This window comes from Maylandia zebra, linkage group LG14 (assembly GCF_041146795.1).
Source record: "Maylandia zebra isolate NMK-2024a linkage group LG14, Mzebra_GT3a, whole genome shotgun sequence".
In the NCBI taxonomy this organism is placed as follows: domain Eukaryota; kingdom Metazoa; phylum Chordata; class Actinopteri; order Cichliformes; family Cichlidae; genus Maylandia; species Maylandia zebra.
The window spans coordinates 5,095,464-5,105,624 of NC_135180.1; the positions used below are offsets into that span (position 1 = coordinate 5,095,464).

Genomic DNA, 10,161 nt, shown 5'->3' on the forward strand with positions numbered 1-10,161 from the left:
AAACAAAAACACTAACACTGTCACGGTCTGGCTGGCAGACCGTGGGGAGATGGGGAAATAGGACCCAAACGCCGGACTCTTCAGTGCAACAGTGTTTATTTACAAGGTGGTGAAGTAAACAACAATAAATCCCCAGTTTCCCAGACTCCCGTGTAGTGTCTTCTTCCCAAAAGTCCCCGTGTAGTGCTCTCTGCCCCAGTGTCCCTGCACTCCCCGTGCTTACTGCTCCTTCTCGTCCCACACTCCTCCTGAGGGGAAAACAATAGAGGCAGCCGTTAACACTTATCCCAGCAGGCATACACTCACACTTGACTTGTTTGAAGCCTGACGTGTAGTCAAACGCAATAATCCCGCGTCGGTGGAAGCTCCATCGCTCATCTAAATAGCTCCCCCGACGAGCCCAGATGAGGAGCAGGTGTGCGGCCAGGACTTCGGGTGTGGCCAGCCCTCAAGTTAGACCACGCCCCCAGGGCTGAAGGTGCCTGTAACTTGGCCACAGCAGAAAGGCAAAACACACACATACCTCCCTACATACAGATGTGCATAGGGGCAGTGCAGACAACACACCAAATAATAATAATAATAATAATAATAATAATAATAATAATAACAACAACAACAACAACAGTCACAGTCCCCACTGCCCACGGACCCCGAGTCCCCAGAGCCGGGTCCGTGACAGTACCCCCCCTCTAAGGGTCGGCTCCCGACGACCCAAAACACAACAAAAACCACAACCCAAACATCTCAGGGCGGGCGGCGGGGGGGAAACAGGACGGAGGGCCGGAAAACCCCAGTTCAAAAGTCCAACCACTGCCATGGTGGCAGCAACAGTTCTTGCGGCCGACCCAGTGGACCGCAAGCAGGCAAAACCCGCTATGGGTCAGGCAGTGGTGGGAAAACCGTTCGGGCGGCCTACCTCCAACCCCGTGATGGGAGCAGAACGCTTCAGGCGGCCTGCCACGGATCCGGTGGCGACGGCGTTGCAGTTCCGGCGGGCGGCCACGGGTCCGGTGGCGGCGGCGTTGCTGCTCCCGCCTCAGCACAACCCACGATTCCCGATGTACCGGCCGGGCTGCAGGACGTGGCGGCCGGGCTGCAGGACGTGGCGGCCGGGCTGCAGGACGTGGCCGACCTCCAGCTCTGGCTCAGCGGATCCCTCCGGACCTCCGAGCTCCTCCGGTGGCAGCGCGGGCTCACCAGGCTCGCTGAGCTCCTCTGCTGGCAACGCCGGTCCCTCCGGCTCGTTGAGGTCCGCCAGCAGCGGTGCGGGCTTCTCAGTGGGTGGCTCGCTGAGCTGCTCCGGCTCACAGGGCTCCTCCGGCATTGGCTCGCTGGGCTCCTCCGGCATTGGCTCGCTGGGCTCCTCCGGCTCTGGCTCGCTGGGCTCCTCCGGCTCGCTGGGCTCCTCCGGCTCGCTGGGCTCCTCCGGCTCGCTGAGCTCCTCCGGCTCGCTGAGCTCCTGCTCGGGCAGCGCGAGCTCCTCCTGCGGCTCCCGCTCGCCGAGCTCCAGCTCCGGCTCGTTGAGCTCCTCCAGCAGCGGCGCTGGCCCCCCAGCTGGCTCGCTGAGCTCCTCCGGCTCGCTGAGCTCCTCCGGCTGCAGCGCGGGATCCCCCCGCACGCTGAGCCGGTCACCCGGCGGTGACGACGGCGACATGGCAGCTGCAGGCGGTGGATGCGGTGGCAGAGCAGTGGATGTGGAAGGTGGAACAGATGATGACTGACCGACTAGCTGGGCAGCTAATTGAAGTGAGGGTGATATGTCCAACATGAAGGGTGGAGAGGAAAACAATGTTACCGCTGGCTCAGCAATTTCCAGGGGGCCAGAGGCAACTGAGGCCTCCGGTTCAGCCTCTGGGGAAGCCCTGGGGAGAATCTCAGCCTCCCTATTGTCTGTAGTGGCAGGCTCATGTTCTAGCACTGGGTCCGCGGCTCCTCATGCGGTCAGTCCAGAGTCAGCTGGTTCTTCCCAAACCACAGGAGTGAGGTGAGCTACGGTTTGACGAGGATGACGCCGGCGCCGTCTCTTTCGTGTTGGCGGGGCAAAGGAACCTGTCCCCTGTTCATCTGTGACTGGATTCGTTAAAATGACAGGGTCCGGTCTACTCACTGTGGTGACCAGCACTGCCGGTCTTTGGTCTGCTGGCACAGAGGCCATTGAAGAAGTGAGAGGAGATGGAGTAGGGCGCCGTCCTCCTTGCAGTGGAGGGTCCAATAGGTGAGCAGCAAGCGGCGGTGGGAAAACCTTCCGCCTATTAAGAAAAAACCAGGCAGCGAGGGCTGCCAGGGAGGCAGCCGCATCCTCCTTGCCCGGACAGCCTAAACCAAACAGTTCAAAGCTAGAGCTAGCCCTCAACACAGTTACAATTTGAATTAGTTTTGCAATGTCCAGAAAGCTCATGGAACAGGTGGTTGAAGACAGGAAGGCATCAAAAAATACGACCTGCATGTGTCTCTGATGTGGATCCGCCGCCTGGATAATGCTCCGACAGTATTTCCAGAGCTGGGCGAGCAATTCCTCCTGTGAGACGGTCCTTGAGTCCGCTGGGCCCATAATGGCGGGATTATTCTGTCACGGTCTGGCTGGCAGACCGTGGGGAGATGGGGAAATGGGACCCAAACGCCGGACTCTTCAGTGCAACAGTGTTTATTTACAAGGTGGTGAAGTAAACAACAATAAATCCCCAGTTTCCCAGACTCCCGTGGAGTGTCTTCTTCCCAAAAGTCCCCGTGTAGTGCTCTCTGCCCCAGTGTCCCTGCACTCCCCGTGCTTACTGCTCCTTCTCGTCCCACACTCCTCCTGAGGGGAAAACAATAGAGGCAGCCATTAACACTTATCCCAGCAGGCATACACTCACACTTGACTTGTTTGAAGACTGACGTGTAGTCAAACGCAATAATCCCGCGTCGGTGGAAGCTCCATCGCTCATCTAAATAGCTCCCCCGACGAGCCCAGATGAGGAGCAGGTGTGCGGCCAGGACTTCAGGTGTGGCCAGCCCTCAAGTTAGACCACGCCCCCAGGGCTGAAGGTGCCTGTAACTTGGCCACAGCAGAAAGGCAAAACACACACATACCTGCCTACATACAGATGTGCATAGGGGCAGTGCAGACAACACACCAAATAATAATAATAATAATAATAATAACAATAACAGTCACAGTCCCCACTGCCCACGGACCCCGAGTCCCCAGAGCCGGGTCCGTGACAAACACATAGCAAACCTAAACAAAAGACAAAACAGAATAACCGAGAACAAAGAATAATATAAAGAAACACAATAAGGTATGAAGCACAAGTTTACTGTTGCCATAAAGAAAAATCCTCAGACTCTGGACCATGACAGTTTTTGCTTCTTTCACACAACTGTGTTCTTAAATCAGTGGCCATCTCACAAACCCGATCAGCAATCGTATTTCTGCTCAGGCTCACATTTGCCAAAATCTGCGTTTTGTCTGGACACAAGATGTCGCACACCTTCATCATGCAGCTCTTCAGAGTGGTACCGGGCTGATTTGGCTTTCTCCTCTGCTACAATAAAACTTGCTTTCACAACAGCTTCCCTTTGTGATTTTGCTCTGGTGAAAAAGGTCTGCTGAAATGTCACATTCTTCTTTAGCTCTTCTACTTTCTTTAGTTTCTGCTCTGCACTTAGGTTTTTCAGCTTATCCTGACTTTTTGTCTCGAAGTGCCGTCTTAAATGAAATTCCTTAATTACAGCCACATTAGCTCCACCAATAAGACACACGGGATTACCAGCAATGTCTGTAAACATATATTCAGTCACCCACTGCATGGCGCTGAAAGGCTCTGCTTTCAGATTCAACTTTTCTCTTCGCCATTGTGAGCGGCTAGCTTCGCAATAACAGAAGTTTGACTTGATTGATAGTGATGTGCGGATCGATACTGAAATATCGATTCCTCTGATACCAGTCATTTATGTTCTAGAATCGATTCTCACATTAAAATATCAATACTTTAGTAAGATTCGTCTCTTTTCAGCGGAAATTCTGCTGATTCACCTATTTCTGCAGAATTTTCTGCCTTTTCACCTCTTATCAGCACAATTCTCAGCAGCGTCTGCTCATTTCAGTAGAATTGTCAGTCTCTCCACCTCTTCTTTGTGAGAATAAGTTTAGCTCAGTGAGATGAGTATCTGCCTTGAGACCAGGAGGGCCACGTTCGAATCCTGCTCAGGACAACGTTTTTTTTCCACCACTTTTCAGCAAAAATTTCTCCGTCTTTACCCCTTTCAGTAGAATTTTTTTGCTTTTCACCACATTTCAGCAAAAAATTTCTGTCACTTAGTTTTTTCTCATAACCCAGTCTCAATACAACGTGGCAACAGTCACTTTATCCATTTAAAAGTGTGTTTGTGTGTGTCTGTGTGTGTATATGTTTTTGTAGGTTTGTGAAGAGGAAGAGATTGCTGCACAGCAGGCATCACTCTCTGTGGATACTGTTCATTTTGCTGGGAGTCTGTATTGCCATTCAGACCTTTGTCACCCATCAGGCCAGGTAAAGTCCTATTCTCAACACCAATTTTCTCAAACCAAGTGGACTTTGTTATCGTTAATTTTTTTTTTTGGACATTTCTTACTGAATCTAGCATTGGTGAAAAATAACTCATGTGACGATTATAAACTTTAAAATATATAATATGGTATCGTCTTGATGCATGCTCAATCATCCAGGTAAGTAAATCTCCAAAGGTTGATTCTGTTCATCTGGACGTAGCGTTTTCAGTGGGAGAAACGTTTCGTCACTCATCCAAGTGACTTCTTCAGTCTCAGCTGACTGCAGGTTTCAGCTTCATCATAATGAAGGAACTGACCTCCCAGCACATTGTTCCCTCAGTGGACTGGTTTCAGTCATGCAAATGTACTGTTTTCTAAGATTGGGGAAACCAATCGTTTGAAAACACAAACACAAACACAAATTTTCTCTCCGTTTTGGCCTCCGATCCAAACTGGGACGGCGTTTTCGCATTTTGAAAACGCTCTCGAAAATGCATACATTTGAAAACGGTGCTTTCGTGTTGCAGTGTGGACAGCAAAAACGGAGACTTTTTGAAAACGATGACACATTTTAGTCATGTGATTGTTTCTCAATTTTGACAGGCTTATTAAAGATTAATATCAGTTTGTACATGCTTCAGATAGCTTTTCTTCAAATTCTTTAATTCTCACTCACTTTTGCAACTTTGTACTTTTGTGTTACTCACAGCAACAACCCCACCTCATTGTTAGTCCATTTAAAAAACTTGGTGCTTTTCCTCGACATTTTCCCGCAATGTTTCAAAGAGCCGGAAAGTCAATAAACAGCGAGCAGAAATGAGGCCGGTCGAATCGTCTTGCATTTCACACATGCGCAGTGCTGGAACGTAAGCGTTTTCTGCCGTTTCAATGTGGATGCACAACTCTGTGAAAATGACTGAAAACGATAGTGTGGACGCGGAGCGTTTTCAGACAAAGATGCTGTTTTCAAATCTATCCGGGCTAGTGTGAACATAGCCTTAGGTTCACACTGAAAGGCCCAATCACCACGAGTTTTAAAACGAGTGTGCTGTACCACCAGCAGTCTCTGATCTAATGACCTTAAAGCCCGAGAAGATGAATTTGGTTTCAGCAGGTCAGATAAATATTGAGGAGCTTGACCATGTAGGGCCCAAAAGGTTAGAACTAAAATTTTAAAATGAAACCTAAAATTTGCAGGCAACCAGTAAAGGGAGGCCAAAACTGGAGTGATATGAGATCTTGTCTTGGTGCCTGTTAAGAGTCGTGCTGCAGCATTCTGCACAGTCTGAAGACGATTTAAGGCTGATTTGTTAAAACAAGTAAACAGACCGTTACAGTAATCTAAACGAGAAGAAATAAAAGCATGAATAATCATCTCAAGTTCAAGCTTTGATACCATTAGTCTGAGTTTAGAAGTATTCCGTAAATGATAAAAACAGTTTCGGACCAGCTGCTTAGAATGCTGCTCGAGTGACATCGAGCTGTCGAATATGACGCCAAGGTTTCTAAGGCTTGATTTTACATAAGGGTCTAAGAAGCTGATATGCTGCCTGATTTCTGGGACCATGTGGTCCTTTACCTTTCACAGGAAGTTTTCGGCATATAGAAAGTCACATCCTCACTTTTGTTTAAACAAAATTGAAATGTTCCTTAAAATGCCACAGTAAAGGACCTCCAGTGCATTAAAATGTGATGTCAAAAGTTCCTGACCTAGAATCAATAATATAAGATTTGAAAGTGAGGTATTTTATTGTGTTTATGACGTTTTCCAGGAATGGCAAGCTAGTACAACTCCAGCAGATGAAGTTCTCTATCAAGAAAGAAAAAGAGTTTCCTCACATAAGACCTGAAGACACAAGATTACAACAAATGGAACAAACTGCAAATGGTAATCATCAACATGAGCAACATGAAAAGCCTTCATATTCTTTAATCGGCAGGCTTGCAAGCTCTCAACAGGAGGGGAGAAAAGTTACACTGGGCAAGCTGCTTCTACCAAAAGACCGAAACAAACCAAACGTTGACCTTCCATCTTCTCTGGTTTCCCATAGTACCCGGAAAGACATAAATCTAGGGACAGAAAAAAGACTCACCCGCTCTCCCACTCCTTCCAGTTTTTTGAAGACTCAGAACAATACTCACACTCAAGCAACCTGCCATCCAAAGTCTCACATCGTTTTCCTCAAGACACACAAGACAGCAAGCAGCACTATCTTAAACATCCTGTATCGCTATGGCGAAAGCAGAAACTTGACCTTCGCTCTCCCTCTAAACAAACAGAGCCAGTTATTTTATCCATTTTTCTTTGTTCCACATTTTGTCGAAGGAGTTAGCAGCAGAAGTGTGAAAGAGTTCCACATCATGTGCAACCACATGAGATTTAAAAAATCTGAGGTGAGTTTCATCAGAAATGTATGTAGTTCCATGGCAACCACAGCAATTATATCAATTTGATATGGTTTGGTATTCCAGTCAGCCTGACTAAGTACCAAAATGTGTTAATTGGCCCAAAATAAAAGCTGCAGTACACCCTGTTACAAAGTTTCACATATCAAGACCTAATGAAATATTATCTAATGTACAAATTATCTAAACTACAAAGCAGGATTCATTCTTATACAGGTACCTTAAAGGTTAACCCTGGGTTTGAAAAGAAAATTATCACAAGGGTATATTGGCATGGTAACTCATACTGCAAACCATTTACCAGAGCTCAGCAGGTGTGCACAATGTGTAGGAGAACACAAAGCATTATTTAGCATCATATCATGACATCTTATGATATGATGGTACCAGGTTACCATGTTACTGTGCTACATGCATGTATGTGTCTTCTTAGTTTTTGCAACGTTTAGACATTAATCTAACACAGTGATACTTGCATTTGTTACAGACTGACCAGAGAGAAGTGATTTTTTTTTAAAAGTTACTTTTTAGACTGAATCTATGAATCTATGATCTAGGCTAGTGTTTCTGAGATGATTAAATTTTGTTGTGGTCCTTATAGGACAGGTACTACAAACCCGTGATTTTATAGACTATTATGCATTAAACATCTGCAGCAGTAACACTAATCCATATAGCAGTGATGGGGAACATTTTTCTGCAGAATAAATACTTTTATCATTATTATACAGTTACATGTGTAGAGAGGTGTCTTGTAGTATCTTATGAAAAACCTCTCTTTTCATAAGAGAGGTGTTTCTCCCATTGCTTTTGCAAATTGGTTCTAATAAAAATCCTTCACCAGTCACAATTTTACACATTTAAAAAAATAATTTTACAGGCAGGAAGGATTCCAGAATGGTATCTGGTCTAGTTTATCTTATTGAAGACTAATAAATATTTATTTATTTAATTCATTTACTTTTAGTTTTAAGGGGTGGGAGTCTTTCACGTCTTGCCTCTCTCTAAAAGTCATCTCATAACACTGCCTTTTAACCCTTCCTAGATTAATGGCCAGGAACAGTTCAAATATCACTCAGAATTTCTTTCCTTTTTGGCATTGCGTGAAAATGCACCTGAAGGCTCGAGACCAAAATGTCTCCTTTTATAGAAGTTCTGACACTTGTTAATGATCATTTAATCAGTGCTTTTGATTAGCAGCACCTGGCTGAAACTTACCCTCTAAATTCAAAAGAAAGCAGTAAAGACGTATTATTTTTTCACACACTGCATTTTGTTATTGAAATAATGTGACATATTTTGAAATTCATCTGAATTTGTTTTTTTTAATCTATTTTTATGACTTGCTAAGGTTGACAAGAATAAACATATATAGCACATGGATAATATAGTGATAACACTACTGGTCTTCAGAACAACAGGTGTCTGACTGTATAATTTACTATGTATTTCCCAGGTGGCAAAAGTGATGCCTCAGGATACCTTTTACTTTTCCATCTTGAGACATCCTGTGGCTATGATGGAATCCATCTTTAGTTATTATAAGAGCATCCCAGCCTTCCGTAAGACATTTAGCCTGGAGGACTTCTTAGACAACAGCTGGAGAAACTATAATGCATCGGTAGCCAACAACCACTACGCTCACAATATTCTGGCTTTTGACTTTGGCTTTAAGAATAATATTGCAGCTGGTGCTGGAGACTTTGAGGAGAGAACCACTGTGGCTATTAAAACCATAGAACAGGACTTTAATCTTATACTAATTTCTGAATACTTTGATGAGTCCATGGTCTTGCTCAAGTACTCCCTCTGCTGGTCCTTGGAAGATATGGTTTCCTTTCGGCTCAATAGTCGCAGTGAACAAACTCGGCATTCACTTTCACCGAACACTGCAGAAAAAATCAAGAAGTGGAATGCTTTAGACTGGAGGATTTACCTGCACTTCAACACAACCTTCTGGCACAAAGTTGATAGTCTTGTTGGACGACAGAAGATGGAGAGGGAAGTAGCTCAGCTGAGAAAGCTACAAGTCAAGCTTGCAAACACTTGCCTGAAAGATAGATGTGCGGTTGACCCATCACTGGTAAAGGATGCTAGGCTGAAGCCTTTTCAGTATGGAACAGCTGTCATTCAGGGCTATAACCTAAACCCAAACTTAGATATACAAACCAAAACAAAATGTCAGAGATTTATCTTACCAGAACTGCAGTACACACATCGTCTGTACACCAAGCAGTTCCCAAAGGAAGCTGCTAAGCATAAACAGGCAACTAAGACTGTTAAATAATCACCTAAAGAAAATTGCTATGATGGCAAAGCATCAGAAATGGGAAGACCTGAGCAGCCTGACCTTAAGAAGTAAAGTCAGGTCTCAAAAACCAATGGGCCTCCACAAGTTCTCTGTTAACAAAAACACAAGCTAACAATAAAACAAGAATACCACGAGTAATACCTGTGACTAATAATCACAGGATATGTGATATGCTTGAGAAGTATGTGTTGGGTATTAAAAAAATTTTTTGATTTTTTTTTTTTTCTTTTCTCTTTTTTTAGTAGCCACACCAGTGGTTAAGTTGAAAATATGAAAGCCGGAATATCATATCACTTTGGTGATTATTCATTCTTATGAATATAAGAGGCTAACCAAGCCCAATATTGTTAGCTCCTGGATGTTAGAAGACACAGTCAAGAGTAAAATGTTTTTGACGAATTGTTTGTTTTCTTGCTTGTTTGCTCATTTAAAACATATCTTTGAAGTACATGGCAGTGGGTTGAATTTTGGACTGTTTTTGATATCCTGTGTTGTTTTAATTGGTGAAGATAGCAACGGAACTTGAACTTGACTTGAACATGCTAGTTCAAGTCAAGTTGCTTTTTAGTGTCATTTGAGCCACAGTAATACACCTTGAAATAAAGTAATGTTCTTCCAGGATCAATGTGTCACAACATAAAAAAAAGAAAAGCACATGGCATTAAAATATCAAATTATATAAAGAATAAAATATACATATATGAAATGTATTAATCTGTGTGTGTGTGTGTGTGTGTGTGTGTGTGTGTGTTTTGAACATGGTGTTAACAGAGATCCAATTTAGCTGTTGCTTCCAATCACACCCCTGCAGGTCTCACTGTCATTGCCCACATTAGTGTTGAAGCACCCCACCTGGGAACTCCATGAAGGTAAGGTACTCTAAACAGTCATTTGGCACATAGGCACAGGCACCTTCCCCAAGCCTGGC

General features: G+C 44.8%; 1 protein-coding gene across 2 annotated transcripts in view; it reads left to right on the forward strand.

The window, feature by feature from the left end:
* Positions 1 to 9,912, forward strand: part of gal3st2 (galactose-3-O-sulfotransferase 2) — a 37,067-nt gene extending 27,155 nt beyond the window's left edge. For both annotated transcript variants that reach the window (XM_076892137.1, XM_076892136.1), the window contains exons 4-6: positions 4,407 to 4,517; positions 6,289 to 6,910; positions 8,379 to 9,912. In XM_076892137.1, coding sequence (XP_076748252.1) covers positions 4,407 to 4,517; positions 6,289 to 6,910; positions 8,379 to 9,209 — 1,564 coding nt within the window. In that variant the 3' untranslated portion in view covers positions 9,210 to 9,912. The remainder of the gene's footprint in view (positions 1 to 4,406; positions 4,518 to 6,288; positions 6,911 to 8,378) is intronic.
* Positions 9,913 to 10,161: the final 249 nt, after the last annotated feature.